The sequence below is a fragment of the Ochotona princeps genome, chromosome 14 (assembly GCF_030435755.1).
Source record: "Ochotona princeps isolate mOchPri1 chromosome 14, mOchPri1.hap1, whole genome shotgun sequence".
NCBI classification, from domain to species: Eukaryota; Metazoa; Chordata; class Mammalia; order Lagomorpha; family Ochotonidae; genus Ochotona; species Ochotona princeps.
The window spans coordinates 20,354,284-20,371,542 of NC_080845.1; the positions used below are offsets into that span (position 1 = coordinate 20,354,284).

At 47.2% G+C, this 17,259-nt stretch overlaps 1 protein-coding gene across 2 annotated transcripts in view; it reads left to right on the top strand.

The window, feature by feature from the left end:
* Positions 1-17,259, top strand: part of EPB41L4B (erythrocyte membrane protein band 4.1 like 4B) — a 133,573-nt gene that overhangs the window by 100,925 nt on the left and 15,389 nt on the right. The window contains exons 20-22 of one of the 2 annotated variants that reach the window (XM_058672385.1): positions 2,209-2,307; positions 9,452-9,638; positions 11,800-11,877. In XM_058672385.1, coding sequence (XP_058528368.1) covers positions 2,209-2,307; positions 9,452-9,638; positions 11,800-11,877 — 364 coding nt within the window. The remainder of the gene's footprint in view (positions 1-2,208; positions 2,308-9,451; positions 9,639-11,799; positions 11,878-17,259) is intronic. The other variant, XM_058672386.1, reaches the window with a different exon arrangement.

Here is a 17,259-nt window from a genome sequence, read left to right on the forward strand (position 1 = left end):
ATCTGCCTGTGCCATTCCCTTCCCTGAAACCTTTAGTGGCTACCATTGCCTTCAGTGTGACCTGCTCAGACCACCCTCCTGCCCCGGCTCTGGCCCTGCTTTCCCCATAATCATAATCACAAGCCTTGCTCTTTCACTAGGACCTCACCCCGCAGCAATCCCAGTGCCTGATGTCTCCACTCTGTCTCCCACTCGGTCATCCATGTGGGTCTCCTCAATAATAACCACTCCACCCAGGCAAGGCAACATGCTTCTCCCATAGACTGAGTCCTCCAGGGATCGTGTTCCATTTTCTCTGGCACCCCAGCTTGAGGAGACCATGAACTCTGCATACATTGACACTCATACCGTGTTTATTCAACCTACATGTCTTGAGCAGTGGCCACACACCTGGAGCCATGTGAGGCATTTAATGGAAAAGACTGTGGAAGGCACAAAGTGTTCACTGACTTACTAGGGTTTCAACTTATTTGGATGCCCTTTTAGTCAGAGAAAGCAATTGCTAATATATTTTTAAAAAACAAAATTGGGAATAGGGGCTGTTGTGGTTGCAGAAAGTTAAGCCAGCACTCAGAACAGCTGCATCACGTATGGGTGTGCCACATCAAATCTCGGCTACCCTATTGCCTTCTGATCCAGCTTGCTGCAGGCACACCTGGGAAGTAGCAGTGATGACCCCATGGGGGAAGCCAGGATGGAGTTCCTGACTCTGACTTCAGCCTGGCCCAGACCTGGCTGTTGCAGCTGTTTGGGGAATGATCCTCTCTTGGTCTGATGTTTTACCTTTCAAATGAATAAGTATATAAACCTTGAAAAAGAGTAAAACTGAAATCAGGGCCTGATGTTTGGTGCAGTGGCATTAAGTCCCGCCTTGGGATTCCCATGTGCTATCTGCAATGCCTGACTCAGGTCCCGGCTACTCCACTTCTGATTCAGTTGGGAGACTGCAGGTGTTGTCTCAGGTACTCGGGTCCTTGCCACCACCTGATTGGGGTGTGGATACCTGGCTTTGGCTTGTCCTAGGCCCTGGTTGCCGTGAGTATTTGAGGAGTGAACCAGCACATGGAAGATCTCACTGTCTCTCTGCCTTCCACATAAAATGAAAATGAAAATAGTCATGGCTGTTATGAAAATGTGAAAACTTTTCTTTAAATCAATTTTGAATAGTTGTAAGACATACAATGGGTCTTTGAAAAAATGATAGAAATGCATAGAATTAAAAACTATGTGTTGATTTCCACAGTAGATTTTGGACCAAAAGAAACTTGTCTTCTAATTCTATTTTTCTATGAATTTATGAAGTGAACCAGCATTTTCTTGAGGAAATGTAAAAACAAAACTTAATTTTTTAATATTCTCATGTGTACATGTGACTGAAATGTTTCAGTCCACATCCTGAAGGTCTTTTGATTATCCATTTTCACATAAAATATGCAGTAGTTCCTTATCATTTGAAAATATATATTCTGGGCCCAGTATGAAAGCCTAATAGCTAAATCCTCACCTTGCATGCACCGGGATCCCATTTGGGTACCAGTTCGTGCCCAGGCTACTCTGCTTCCTGTCTAGCTCCCTGCTTGTGGCCTGGGAAAGCAGTGGAGAATGTCCCAAGTCCTTGGGACCTTGTACCCACATGGGAGCCCCAGAGGAGGCTTTTGGCCTCAGATCGGCTCAGTTTCAGCCTTTGCAGCCACTAGGGGAGTGAATCAGTGGATAGAAGATCTTTCTGTGTGTCTCCTCTATATGTCTGCCTTTCCAATAAAAGTGGATATATTTTAGATAGATAGATAGGTAGATAGATAGATAGATAGATAGATAGATAGATAGATAGATAGAGATATATGCTTTGTTTAAAATAGTGTAGTTTCCAGATTATTGACATGTGCAAATGGATTGCCATAGATGTCTCTTGCTTTTGTTTGCTTAACAAAACTTGCTTACGAATGAAACCCTCAGATCTGGAAGTAAGAGTGCTGTTCAGGGTGGGACAATTTTATTGGTAAGCCTAACTATACTTACTTCCCACTTGCTATATTTTTCCTCAATGGCTTTTCAATGTTTTTGAAATAATCATTATTGAACAACTAAATCATAAAGCAAGCAAGTAATTCCTTGATTGTCAACAATGTTATTGCAGTCCTCTCTGGAAAACATGAGCGATTAAGCCTTGTTTGTTGCTGTTGTTCTGGTTTTTCGGTATGTCTCTAGAAGTCCTATCCCCATACGTGTGGAACCTGCCCAGCCAGATGTGGAAAAGCCGGAAGTCAAGCCACCCCGAGTGAGGAAGTTAACAAGACAGTATAGCTTGTGAGTTCTGCCTGCAAGTTTTTCTATCTAACAGCCCTAGTGACGCTCAGTGTTTAATTATACATGTTGCTTAGCCTTTTAGCCAGTGTCACAGAGTCACTTTCCAAATTCCTAGTGGAACAAGATTTTTTTTCTCCCTGAAAACATGACATCGGTGGCATATGTATTCATAATTGACTGTGGTAGAGCAGTCTGCATTTATCAGCTGGCGGTTTGGTGGTCTGGGAACATGGCTTGGCTTAGCTGGATTCCCCTTGGCCTTCAAGCTGGCGGCGAGGGCTGTGGCTTCATCCGAGGGCTCATCCATGTGCTTGATGATCAGATTCTGCTCCTCAGGGGCCACTGGGACAAGGCTGCATTCAGGGTGTTGCCACATGCACCGCTCCAGCTTTCTCCATCAGAGAAGCACACAGCAGAGCTATCTATCCAGAGGAGAAGCCAGGCCAAAGGCACAGCTTTTGGTAACCTACCTGCAAGATGACATTGCATCATTTCTGCCACATGCCAGTCATTAGGAGCAAGGCCCTAGATCCAGCTCATGTTCAAGAGGAAGTATTGCATGGCATATCAATACCAGACGGGGGTCCTCAGGCAGTCATGGCAGAGACCACCTTCCACCACAGAGTAGTGGATGGTGACACAATCTCTCCGAGTCTTCTGTCCAGTAGGCCCTGAGACCACCAAGGGGTGAGGCGATGGCATTCTTTTGTAGCAAAATCACTGGACACGAAACTGGTAAGGGAATGTCCCTTTATCTGAAAGAGTTGCAGGCTTATATAGAGTAGGAAAAGGCAGCAGGAAGAAAGGCAGTACTTCTAACAGAACTTTCACCCAACAACAGCATCGTGACTGGCTAATAAGTATGTCTATCTCTCTGTACCCGCCAGTGAAGTTAAAGGTCATGAAGCACAGGAAGCTATGTCTCAGGGCAAACTCATTACCTGCCTAATAGCAAGATGAATATAACATTTGACTTCCTAGAGTTGTTTACCAAGGTTTGCCAGTTGACCGAAACTCCCATCAGAGGTTCTCCCAGGGACATGGCGTGAAATTACCTACGGCCTCCCACATGGGCAAAGCAAGTAGATATCCAGGGGCAATCTCGCACAGCAATCTGTCCACAGAGCCCAAGCTAATCATTAATCCATCCATGAGGCTTATGTCCCTCAAGGGCCCAGGACTGCCAGAGGCTATCTGATCTGTGGTGTGCCCAGGACTATTCTAGGTATTGTCAGGGACTAACAGTGAATTTGGCAATTCTCACCCAAAGACCCACAGTTTTTTAAAAGGAAGGACAAATTCTCACATACACAAATACAATCCAAAAATGGGGAAAAGCTGTAGCACATGTAATATTTGTAATGTTGTTCTCAGTGGGAGCTCCCATTCGTGGCCTCCTCTCCTGTAGCCCACACCTCCATAGTCTGGAGGTGCAGTGGGTTGAGAGCCGCAGGGAGATCCCTGGTCACAATGGGAAGAGTATGGCTCTGCAGCTGCAAAGGCACCTGTTAGCACACTCATTGCTTTAGAGTTCTAAGCTACATGGACCTCTCTTTCTTCATCTGTAAAGTAGGGGTGATATCAGTGACCTCTGAGGAATTTTATGGGGGTTTACACTTCCACAGGATGCACCCCCCCCCCTTACTTTATTCTTCAAATTCTGGAAACTGCTGAGGAAAAGTCTAGTGTAGAGAGAATTCCGTAAATAAATTTTTAAAAAATCCAGCATGGGACAGGAGCATCCCTTCCCAGGAAGTGCTCCAACCACCACCCCAGGGCTGGCCTTTGCACCTTTGAAAAGGAGAAGAAGGATGCACAGGCTAGGAGCTGACATATCCTCATTAACCCTACTGGAAACTTCTGGGTGGTGTAGCAGCTGCATTTCCTAAGAAAGCCAGAGCAAGTGATGCTCAAATACATAACAGTCCTAATGATCGTTGGGGGAAAAATAAACCACAAAACTCTGCTTCCCCAAAGATCATGCTGCAGGAACTTGCTTTTGTTTTTACATTTTAAATACAAAACATAATGATTGCCATTGGCGGTATGTCATCATCTGAAACCATGACTGACTGATAGGTGACCTGGAAAGGGTCACTTAGCAGATCTTTGGAGGAACCTTTCTCAAGCCATGAATGTCACAAACCTGTTTCTTCAGCTTCCCCCAAAATGTTCTGTCTGCAAAACCAAAGAATGTCAGGATCTCCCGTATCAACAAAAAATAACACAATTAACGGGTGAGATTTTCCCGTGAAGTTTCTGTCCCAGGAATAGTTCTTGGGTCCTTGATGCTGGTTGTTATCCCTCTGTTTGTCTTTGCTCGTAGACACTATTAGTGATGATAGCCCGGGCTCAAGGAAGTATAGAGGGGAAAACGCTGACTTCCTGACTTTCTGAGTGATCATTTTGAGATAGAGATGTATGTGTGTACACAAATAGCCCTTTGAGCTCTTAGGTTATTCTCAATTCCTCGGGTAGATTACATGTACTCAGATTGTACATCTCCACCGAGAGCGGAAAAAACACCCACATGCCCTACATGGGGTTTCAAACCATGGCTTCGAAGGCTACCCACTGAAGCCTTGGCCATGTCCTGTCCTGGAAGTGAGATGGGGGCAGAATGGTGCTGAATGGCCACAGAGAAGGAAGAAGCCCAGGAACTCCGCTAAGAGTTTGAGGCAGGTGAAATTGTCATTTTATACTGATGCTAGATAGCTACTGATATCTAGAAAATGACAAACTGCTATATCTTTTCCTGGAGGTACAATTTTATAATAGATTTAAGCAAAGTGTGAAGATTTTTCGAAGTTCAATAAATAGTGCAGGAAAGTCCAAAGAGAAAAATCACCATTTTCCAGACTCATGCCATCAAAAAGAACATGTTTATTATTAAGGTGGAAAGAAGTCATTTCAAAACAAAGATAATTATATACATATAATTTTACTGAAGCCATTCTTTTCAATGCCGATATCCTGTATTATAGTACTCCTTTGAGTCCCAGCTACGAGCTTCATGCTAACGTGCCTGAGAAGGCAGTAGAGGATGACGCAAGTGCTTGGGCCCCTGATGGTCAAAGAAGGAAACCAAGATGGAGTTTCTGGCTCCTGGCTTTGGCCCAGCCCATACCTGGCTATGGAGATCATTTAGGGGATGAACCCCCAGATTAAAGATCTCTGTCACTCTGCTTTTCAAATGAGTCTTTGAAAAAAATTTGGAAACATTACGTAAAAACAGATAAAATTGGAAAACTTGTAGGCTTTCGGCTTTTCTTGCCCTAATATCTAAGAGAAAGATTACAGAAACCACTTAGACTTTGGAATCATCAATTTCAAAGATGAACTATGGTTTTTAAATGACCTATGTTTTAAAAATAAACAGTAGCTACGCTTTTAAGGTGACTGTATCTTTTTAATGTGGAAAATGTGATTCACACCCCTCCACTTAACTAGTTAATGTCATCAGTCTTTTTAAATGAGGTAAAGCAATTTAACTCCTTGACTTGCCTAGGTATGTGACCTTGAAGTAATTCACAACCAATCACTGAATATTACATCTGATTTTCTGGAAAGTGGAGATCGTAATACAAGATTCTTGTGAAAATGAAATAGGCAAATGCACATTTCACTGATTTGCCTCGGCTGTGAGCTCCAAATGGGTGGTGCCTTACAAATTTGTCCACATAGTTATTCAAACCTCACCTTTTCCCCTTCTTCTGGTTTTATTTTGTTTTGTTTTGTTTTTGAGCGGGGAATGAATCGTAAGTCCTCCTCCTGGGATTTCTACTACACAGAATGCTCTAAATCCCTGAGTCTTCCCCCTTCAGGGCCGTTCACACTATAACTATGTCCCGTGGCTATGTATTTTCTATGAGGGTTCACTGCCTAGGGACCTTGTACAGGCCACCTTTATGTCTCCAGGGTTTATTACAGCGAAAAGGCATGTGTTATTATCAGCAAGGGAGAGAGCATAGGATGGAGTCGCAGGAAGACCAGGCAGGAACTGTCGTTGTCCTCTGCCACCTTGAAGTCACATGGACAGTGATTCATTCTGCTGACAGTATATACAGTGCATTATCAACCAGGAAGCTGCCTGGAGTAATAAAAACTTTAGCATCCATGTTTTTTATTGGGAGACAGTCACATAGGCATGGCAGACCTCACCAGAGGTCAAACTGATATACTGTGTGGGCCAGAACTCCAGGAACACAAAAACAAGCATTTCTCTGTCAATCATGTTGATAGCATGAGCTCTCTGGTCTGGTCCAAGGTGCTGAGTATAAAAGACACTCCTGCCAGGCAGGGGCTCCCACGGGCCCTCAGGTTAACCCCCAGGAGCTCACCAGGGCCTTCAGAATGTGCAGGGTTAAAATACCCCAGGTCTATTGAGTTAACTGTTGGTTACATGGGCAGTGATCCTGTTGGCATGAAAAAACAGGAGAATTCATTTCTGAGGAACAGACTTTGCATACTAAGACCAAGGACTCAGTGGCACTGCTTCAGAGCTGTGCCAAGATGGTCAGGTCAGAGGGGCTTCCAGTCTAACTCACCCAGGGGAGATCAAAGCATCCCTTCAAATCTTAGCCTCAGATGTAAGTCCAGGGGGACAGGCCAGACCTTCCTCTATGTTGATGACTCCCTGTCTAATACCCCTTCCAATCTAGGACATCTCATTCCACAGAAAGGTTCAGAGGCCAGAGATACGTGACTCTAAAACAGATTTGTTTTTCCAGCTCTTCTCTAGTAGCCATACCAAACAGGTTTTTCACATCAAAAAAAAACCAAACAAACCAAAAAACCACCTGCAGTTAGATGACACCCTTCACTAAGAGCAGTGAGTTTCTCTGAACCTGTAATACCCACCTGAAGGATTCTGTTCAAGTAAGATCCCTGCGTTAGGTAAATGCTAATGAAGCTGCTTATGTGCCACATCAGAGTGCCTTGGTTCAACACCCCAATCTGATCCCGAATCCAGTGTCTGGAAATAGTGATGATGGCTCAAGCAACTCATTGTCACATGTATGGGAGACTTGGGCTGAATTCTTGGCTCCTGATTTTGGCCTTGTCCAGCCCTGGCTGCTGCAGGCATATGGGAAGTGAATCACTACATGAGAGCTGGCTCGCTGTCTCTCCCTTCCTCCCTGCTTCCTTCCTCCTTGACTCTCTATCTGTGTCTGCCTCTCAACTAAACAAATAAATACATCTTTAATTGCCTGCATCTTAAAGAAATAGAGAATAGGACCCCTTGGTTTGGTGTTGAAGCCCAGTAGGACACAGGAACCAGTCATCCCACTGCTAAAGAATTGAAGGCAGGAGGCAAAGCATAGTAGTTCCTGTTTGTAGCAGCCTGATTCATGTAGTTCAAAAGGTAGAAGCGTCTGTAACAAATGAATAGATAAATAAAGCATGGTTTGCCCATAAAATAGAGCATTTTTAAATAAAAGGAAGACTTTTTTGATAATTTTGTGCCAGGCATTGTACATATTTTTTATGATTATTTCATTTTATGACACAGTTTCATAGGCTCTGGGATTCCCCCAACCCCTCCCCCCATATTGAAATCCTCCATATTGTTACAGTAGTACAGGTCAGAACCAGTCATGATTCCTTCATTGCAGTCATGGAACATGCCGAGGGTCCAGCGTCTTATTGTCCAGATAAATTCAACAGTTTCATTGGGAGACCATCCTTGGTCTGAAAGTAGAGCTGGCAGAATATCACCCCTTCCAATGAGATGCTACTACACAACTTCAACAGCAGGAAGAAACACGGAAATTTGCAACATCATGAACTTAATTAGCATGGTATTGAGTGACCAATATGTTAGAAAATGCAAGTTCTTAAGCACATCATGTAACTACTCCACTGACATCTCAACTTTAGTATATATACAACCAGCTGCTATAAACCTTAAAATGGTTATAGGATACTATTCAGCTGTCTCATGTCTATTTTCATTTTTATTTTTAGCAGCTTATAGTATTCAAGCTGGATTTTTACTGAACTTTGTGAATTTTAGAATAGTCCAAACAGGCTTATAACTCCAACAAGCCGTAAGTTAACAACTGAGGAGCAGAACAATTTTAGGAGGGATGTGCAGAGAAATCTTCAATACCTTAGTGAGGAGCAACTGATCTTTGTGTCCTACCTAGTAAGGTATATGGTAGTCCAAGCTGACTTTTTCCTGACTGTCCTAAGTTTTCCTTATTTGTCTCTGTCTGTCTATCTGATCTAATTTGGGGGGCTTGAGAGCGACCCTGCTGGTCATTGCAAGAGAGAGTGGGTAGCCAAAGTTGGAACTCAGTAAGGACCAGAGAAAGCTCCTCTCCTGAGTCCTGATGGAAGTTTACTGTTCTTCTGTTTCTGAGGACTGCTCAGAGCTCCTGGCTGTTGTTCCAGTGACATTAGATTCTGTGAGGAAAGATTTGGGCTTCTTCCATTCCATGTGGGAGATCCGATAGGGAATGGTTGACCTCAGAGTTCTCGGCCTATGAGGGCACTCCGGTTCCCTGTGATCTCCTTGGCAGTTGGGATATAGTCCTTGGTGCCCATACTGATAGTCCTTGGTGAGGTACCTGGAGTCTCCGGGGTTATGATACAAAGCCTCCTCCTGTCCAAGGAAGACATTTTGATAGGTGCCTTGGAAGCACTATGGTGCATGCACAAGGACCTATCTGGTATGATTCCTGTTTTATGGGAAACTTGGAATAGGGAACAGAAAGTAGAATAGATGTTAGCCTTTCTTCTGGGCAGGGTGCCATAAATAGTTATTATTGTTAAACAATAATACAGAGTTTCTGTTTGGGTCAGTTGGAAAGTTTCAGGGCTAGATTATGACAATGGTCATGTGACATTGTGAATACATTTAATGCCACTGACTGGTGCATTTAAAAATGGGTAAAGCCATAAATGTCATGTTATGTATATTTTATCGCAATTTAAAAAAAAAAAAAGGAGCCCTGGCAAGTGACAGAAAATGCAGGCAGCCTGAATGTGCCATAGCTGGGATGCCAGGCATTTGGCTGACACCTGCTGGGGAGTGTTCACCCTTCCCCCAACTTCCCAGCACCGTCCCTGCCTTCCTGCATGCCTGCCCTTCTCACAGCCTGTTTCTTATTGTAATGAGCAGAGCTTCATGTGTTTTTAGTAACCGCAGTGATGAAGATGACCTCCCCCCGGACCTGGCCGAGGCCGTGGGAACCACCCCAGCTCCACCCACTAACAACTCGTCCACCAACACCCAGGTCTCCGTGCCGTTGGCATCCCCGAAGATCCAGAAAGTCAGCTCACCTCTGAAGGCAGAAGGCATGGGCCCGCTGTCCCCAGGGGCCAAGGTAGGGGAAAGCCCAGAGGCGCAGCCACACCAGCTGAGTGTTCAGTGTCCCTGCATGAGTAGGAGGCAGCATGTGTATGTCAGCTCCGCATGGTCAGTTGTGGTGCTTCTAGAAGAACCACAACAAATTTTGCAGAACCTGTCCCAGCACACACGCCAACTGTGCAGGAGGGATAGGAAAATACAGACACATGTGCACTCTCCTGGCAGTGTAAGCAACCTGGGAAGGAATTTGGATTTGGAATATTGTCCCAGCCTAGGCTCCTACTCCACCATGAAGATCGCAAGTGAGAAGTGGGTTAACAGGCAATTTGGAGGTGTCCACATTCCTTGTATTAGATAAGCTGTTGCTTACAGTTTCAAAATGGAAAATGCCATGCTACGTGTCAACTGGAGATTCCAAGAAATTGCCCAAGATGTGATGGAGCAGTGAGAAGGGCTTTGTATAAGGCACTTCTCCTGGTTCTCTCATAGTAATTTCTAATTGTGGCTACTGTTCGGCAGTTGCTCCCAAAACAGTGAAACCTTTTGCTTGCCGAAGTGGCCTGGATCCACGGAGCCACATGGGGAGAGCTGGGTGGAAGGGGTGGGAGCCCTGAAGGCAGGAACAGAACCCCTCTGCTCATATGTCTTGAGACTGTTTGGAAGGTCCAATCCTTTCCAAAGTCTTAATTTGGCTCAGCTTTGGTTTCCTCAACTGGTGCTGGCCCAGTGTGATCTGCTTCTCTGTAGATCACCTCCCACCATCTCGACTCAGGTCACTCCCTGCTGTGGATGGTCCCCTTCCTTTTTACAGCCCACTTATGGACATAGGTTCCTGCCCTGTCTGTCACAAAGCAAGGAAGCTTGGGTGAGGGACTGCAGAAGGGCTCTGAGCAGAGGCCACGGGGCTCCCTCTACTGGCCATCTCTCTCCTTAGGGCTCTGCCTGCACTCAGGTGATGGAGCTGTTTTCTAGCTCCAAGGGCTCCAAGACCACCTGTGCAGCTGGGACCTCAAAACAGAACAGGGTATGTGAGATGCAGAAGTGGCTCCTGCACATCGTCCCGGTGGTCTGCTCCACCATCGTGTGGATCCTTTAGCTACTGAAGGCCAGCTTAACCTCCACTCAGGACCGAGTGTTTCCTCTTCTCCTTTTACATCCAAAGGACCCCACAAAGACCCCAGAAGACCGAAAAACATTTAGAGCCCTCGATAAGTGCTGTTTGTGGCTTTTAAAAGAGGACTTGTTCAGGGGCAGTGCTGGCCTGGTGCTTCAGGCACTATTGCCCCACATCAGAATACCTGGGTCCCGTTCCCCTGCTGACTCCTTACTGCAAGTGCAGACCAACCCTGCGAGGCTGTGGTGATGGCTCCTTGGTATGTGGTTTCTGCTACCCATTCCTACATTGAGTTCTCAGCTGTGGAAGCTTCTAAGGAGTTGTACCAGTGGATGAAAATCCTTTTTCTCATTGTCTCTTGAGTTAACTAATTTATTACAAACATGATTCCTTGTGTCATGGTCTTTTTCTACTTATCAATTATTTTTTTTTAAAGATGTATTTATTTATTTTATTTTTATTACAAAGTCAGACATACTGAGAGGAGGAGAGACAGAGAGGAAGTGGAGCTGCCGGGATTAGAACCAGCGGCCATATGGGATCAAGGCGAGGACCTTAGCCACTAGGCCATGCTGCCGAGCCCCGAATTATTTTTTTTTAAAAAATGTATATTTTTGAGAGGCACAAAATTGCAGGGAGAGAGTAAGTGATTCCATCCCTGGCTGCTTCCCCAAATGTTTGCAATGGCAAGAGCTGGGCCAGGTGAGAGCCACGAGCCAGGAACTCAGTCTAGGTTTCTGACTTACATGGCAGGGATCCCATGGCTTGAGCCACCACTTGCTGCTTCCCAGAGTCTGTGTTCGCAGGAAGCCAGAGTCAGGAGCCAGAACTCGGAGTTGAACCCAGACATTCTGATGTGGGATACTGGCTCCAAACTGCTAGAAATGCCCATGCCCCTACTCGTTGTGTGCTCCTAAGCAGGAAAGTCCCCATGAGGGATTGGCACCCTGAGGAGTGTTAGAAATGGTGTAGAAGAGAGGTGGGGAACACCTGTCCTTTCTGGTAACTTCCATTGTCCATCCAGATCCGCCACTAACCAGGGGTGTTTTGTCTGCCTTCTTAGAGCCCCTCTCACCGAGGCAGTGCCTTTACCTTGGAGCCAGGTGACCTTCTGATGGATTTCACAGAAGCCACGCCTCTGGTAAACTTCTTATTTTGCTAAAACCAGAAAAGCGACAAACCATAGAAACCTCTTGGCAGTGGGACGGATGGACAGAGGTGGGCACTGCTGTTGGGAAGGCTCTTCCTCTTGTCCTGAAGGTGCAGGGATGTGCTTTCCCAGAAGGTTCGGGCTCCATGGGTCCCTGCATCCATCAGAGCCCTTGCCTCTGCTGGTGGCAGCAGGGGCCTAGCCTCCACCTATCTGCTGGTGCTCAGGTGTCACAGGTCTCCTCCGTGCTTGCGTCTTAGCTTCTTGGCTTCCTGGCCTGGGCCCTGCATGCCCACCCATGGACCATCTCTTGCTGTTGCTTCCAGCCATCTGTTCAGTCTGAAGTGCAGGCTCAAGGCCACAGCTCAGCTTCCCAGGTCTCTCGTGCCTTCTACCATTCCCATCATCATCCATCCTGCTTACAGGTCCCCTCTTAAGGACTCCTGCAGAGGAGAACCCCTGTACCCCTCTAGAGGGTCAAGCACTGAACTAGGCCATAATCTCAGCCTCCCTGCTTAAGATCCTGGTCATTGAATGGCTACCACCACGTCTCATACGAAACAAAGATGCCATTGCTAACCCTGTCTGTCCCACAGGAGTGCTTACTAGGATCACAAAAGAGGGGGAGAGATTGAGAAAAGAAAATACTGCAAATATGTGTGAGGTAGTGTAAATATAATTAGGTGATAGAGGCAAACTTGATTGTGTCTTTGGTAGGCTCACCCTGATATGTTTCTGAGCAGAAATCGTGACCTACCACTTTGGGCTGTGAATCCAAATGTGAGCCAAGTCAAAAGCTATTTCCCAGGAGCTGACTGTGCCTCTGCCATGTGCTAGGCCCTGGGGGTGGAGAGGGCAAGTGGAGGTTGGAGGGGAAATTAGGTTGATAAATGGCCAAGAACATTGGGAGAGCTACACAGAAGATACTGGAGAGAGGCCAGAAGGGGTCATTTGCTGGAAGACGAGCATGGTGAATGGGAAGGAGTTGTGAAACACCTCGTAGAGACTGCTCAGGTTTTAGGGCTCATCCCTGTGTCTGGGCAAGTGACTTGAGGATGTGATTGAGTCATCCAGAAATTGGTGCCATCTGAGAGCTTTTATTTTTGGATTTGCATCTGGGGACAGCCAGGTGACCCTTCTATGGCAGCTTGCAGAATCACACCCTTCCCATATTGGAGTATTGTTCTTCATGGCCTGTTTGCTGTTCAGATGGCCAAGACTCTTGACAAGTGGAAGGGCCCTCCTTCCCTGCCTGAGAAGACTCAGAAACACCAGGCTGTTCCCCTTTGCACAGATGGGGAAACTGAGCCCCAAAGGGGCCTGGTCCCACAGGCTCTGAGCTGGAGCTGGAGCCTGGGTGTTCTGGCTCCTCTCCTAGTGCATTCTGCATCAGACTGGGCAACATGCAGCTTTTTCTTTAGAAAACTTGCCCCTATTGGTGGAGGCGGGGGGAAGCAGTGTCTGGAAATATTCCCCACATTGGGGTGATAAAAGAAATGGCAGGGTTTCAGGTTGCTGTGCCCTCTCCCATCCCAGGGAGGCTTCGTGTAGGGGAGGGAATCCTGAACATCAGTTTGAGGAGTCTAATCTAGCATGAAGGCAACACCGGCCCTGAGGATCCAAGAGCTCTAGGATGCAACCTGAGGGACTCTGAAGGCACAAGACGAAAGCTGAGCTGCAGGACTCAGCTGAAGAGGCCATACCTGGAAGAGGAGCCGCTGGGGAATGTGTCTCACTGGGTGAGGCTCACAGGCAGCTCTCAGGCTGCTGCAGTGTAAAAGCACTTCCAAAAGCTTATGGGAAATGGAATTAAAAAGCAAATGTATTTTGGTACCCAAAAAACCCTGAAATCCAAGCATAGTTCTTTCATGGTGTACATTTTCCAGAACTTCTTGAAGCCCTTCCTGTGTTGCTGAGGATGCCAGAAGCTACACTGATTACTACTGCTATGAGACCCAGTATCTAATCCTGTTTGGTAATACTGCAAAAAGGAAGGCTCCTGGAATGAGGATTTTAAAGTATGAATAGAAGTTTGCCAGGTGAAGAAAGAATGAAGCAAGATGTTACGTGTAGATTGCAGCATGAACAAAGTACCAAGTATGGATTAGAGGGTCTGGTGGAGCTGACAATGAATGTCAGTTTATATCATGCACATGCACACTCACACAAACACACAGTGACTTTGACAGGCATGAGGAGATTCCTTTAGGGCTGACAGTGCGTAGATCCAGTTTGTAGAGTTAATGATTTTTAGTCTCAAATTATCCTTTCATTGAAGGTAGCAGATTGAGGCTAGCAAGGAAGCAGCACACGGCAGGGATACAGAGGTCCCTGATAGAAGGTGCATATGCCCACCAAGTGACAGGCTGGTCTCTGCTTGCACCTTGAGGCTCCTCCCTCTCCCAGGATGGCTCGCCTATAGTTCTGTGTGGATTGGACTTAGCTCTGAAACAGAGTTCAGAGAGCTGCACTGTCTAGATATGGGGTGGCTCAGGTACCAGACACAACTACCTGCACTTCACAGCTGCAGTTCACAGTGCATCTATGTTCCCAGGTCCAAAGCACCTGTTTGTTGTCTTGAGGCACTGCCTGGGCAGTGGCTTTTTAGCAAGAGTTCATTGCACTGTAAACTTTCCTTGGCATCACTGGCTCTGACACTATTGTCCTCCGAACACCTATTTCCACGAGTGTAGGAAATTCTAGAAAGAAAGAGTACACTCAAGCCATTTGCATCTCTTTCTCTCTCTAGTCCCCTCCTTCTCCTCCTCTCAGTGTCATGGGAATGCAACCAACAGCCCTGTCATCTCTTAGTTGGGACAACCAGGGGGGGAAGTGGACTCAGTGCCTGGGGCTAGGAAGCCTGCAGACAGCAGTTAGCTGTGCCCACTTCTGAAGTCAGTGTCCTGGACATTTTAGGCGAGGGCTGCAGGGGGCTTCTTGACCACCTCAGGAAGTAGCTGGAACCAGATGAGGCAGGGGCCCCAGCCCCTCTTGTGTGACCAGAACTTCCTCAGCTGTGTGGACTGATCTATGAGCAGCAGTAGCATCTTGGGACTATCCTAGTCCTGCACAGATGGGAAGCTAAGGCCCAAATGGGCCCAGGCATTCATTCTCAGCTCAGAAAGCAAGTGTGTGTTGGAGCAAGGATTAGAACTCCAGCTCTTGACTGCTGCCCCAGTACCTTTCTCAGTGGTGGATGACCAAGTTGGGATGTGTCTTCCCCCATTTACAACACTTCTCTGGTGAAGCTGACCAGTCCCTAACCTGAGCTGTGGGGTCATCTCAGGCCACCAGCCAATATCGGGTGCCCAGAGCGCCCATGGCGGGCATAGCAGTGGGAGGTGCTCGGGTGTCTTGCTCTGCAAGATCTGGGCTCAACACTGCGTGGCCCCTTTGTCATATACTCCCTACCCTTAGCCGCTGGTCACTCTCCCTGGGTCTTCCCCACCAGGACTGTCCTTCAGAAGAGGGAGCAGCATTCCTCAGGGCAACAGTGACTGGCTTCCCAGGTGACACATATCACACAGGCCACTGCCACCTCTACCCCAACCCTGGCACCATATGTCTCCTGCGCAGTCACCCCCAGGGCTGCAGCTGGTCTTCAGCCCCCTGCTCACTACAGGCTGAGACCCCTGAGGCAATCCTTGCTACCTGGCTCCTTGGGCCGGCCCTGGAGAGCTGGGACTGTGATCGGATGTTCTTGCCTCTCACCAGCCTTCCTCATGACACTAGCAGAATGTGTAGGAGTCTTGTGACTCCCCCTTGTGGCCCTGTCTCCGTGTGTGTGTTGGTTGGCACCCTCCACTGCTTTTTCTCTGGCCTCCCACGTGTCTTCATGGACACGTTTGTGTCTTCACAAACTCTCCACTCTTTGCAGCTCTGTTGCATCTCGACCCTCTCCTTGGCCCAAACCCTTTCTTCTCCAACCTGCTCCTGTCATGTTCTGCAGCTCAGTTGAGTAAGCCTCACAGCCTGTGCAGTGTGCTGTCTGCCTGTTCCCAGAGCAGGCATCAGAGGGCTCAGATCTGAGCAGACCTGAGTTTCATCCTGAGGTGGAGCGGGAAAGCATGTGAGGAGAAGACAGGAAGGCAAAGGCATCAATACAGTGCCTGCTCCTGACTTGGAGTTCACTTTTGAGGTATGCGTGAGTACATGCTTGGGGTGGCAGAGTGAGGACAGTTGGTTGCAGGGCATGTCTGTGCATTAATAATGCTGACCTCACAGGAGGCAGAAGCCTGCCCCAAACTCCAGGTTTTCCAAGCCAGCCTTCCTCCCCCAGGTAACACATACCCTAGATACTCATGCCTTTTTTTTTTTAACAATATAATTGGAAATATAGATTTACAGAAAGGAGAGATACTCCCTCCCTAAATGACTACCACAGCTGGAGCTGGGCTAGTACGAAGCCAGGAGCCAGGGGCTTCTTCTGAGTCTCCCATGTAGGTGCAAGGACCCAAGGCTTTGGGTCATCCTCCACTGCTTTCCCAGGCCACAAACAGGGAGCTGGATGTCAGTGGAAATGCCAGAACATGAACTGGCACCCATTGGGCTGTTGACACATTCAGGTTGAAGATTAGCCAGTTGAGCTATCATGCCAGCCCCTCACTCAAGCTTTCTTTGATCTTGACTCTCTCTCTCTCTCTGGGACGTGTTCCTCTCTGACTCTCATACTTGGCCATCCACTCGCCTCATTGCAGAGTGGAGCTGACAGAACCCAGGTTCCTTCTGAGCCATGGCATGTTGATCAAGAGTTCAGGTGGCAGGGAAGGCATAGACCTGGTCAACAAAAGGCTTGCTGGACACAGGAACGGGCCCTAGATGGGCGTCAGAGGAAGTGCCTTCCAATCTGGCTCAGTTGCTTAGTTTTAATTTCGAACCTAATTCTACCAGGATAGCGGATGCTTAACCTTGAGTCAAATCACAGTGCTTCTCTGTTTCTCTATGTTTCCATTTACATCCACAGGATGCAGGGAGGTGGAGAGAAGTCTGTTAGTGCATACTGTCATCTGTTTGCTGCTGCATCTAGGACACTCTTCTTTCATGGCCACTTTGGGTGGGTGGAAATTACTGTGCTGTGACATCCATAAGTCTGCCTGATGGATGACTTTCTGTCCTGGGGCTTACCTGGATGGGGGTCAGGGGCCACTGGTCCTGTATCTCTTTAGCCCTTGTTTCCCAGCCTCAGCCCATGGAGAAAAGGCATGGGACATGCTGGCTCAATGGTCTCTACTGTCCATCCCTCCTCTCCAGGCATCTGACTTTTCCCCACACATTTACATTCTCAAATACCTACGACAGTTTGCCTAGGTCACTTGCTTACACCATGAAAGGCTGTGTGTCCCCACTCCCACCCCCAAAAGAGTCCCAGTTTTG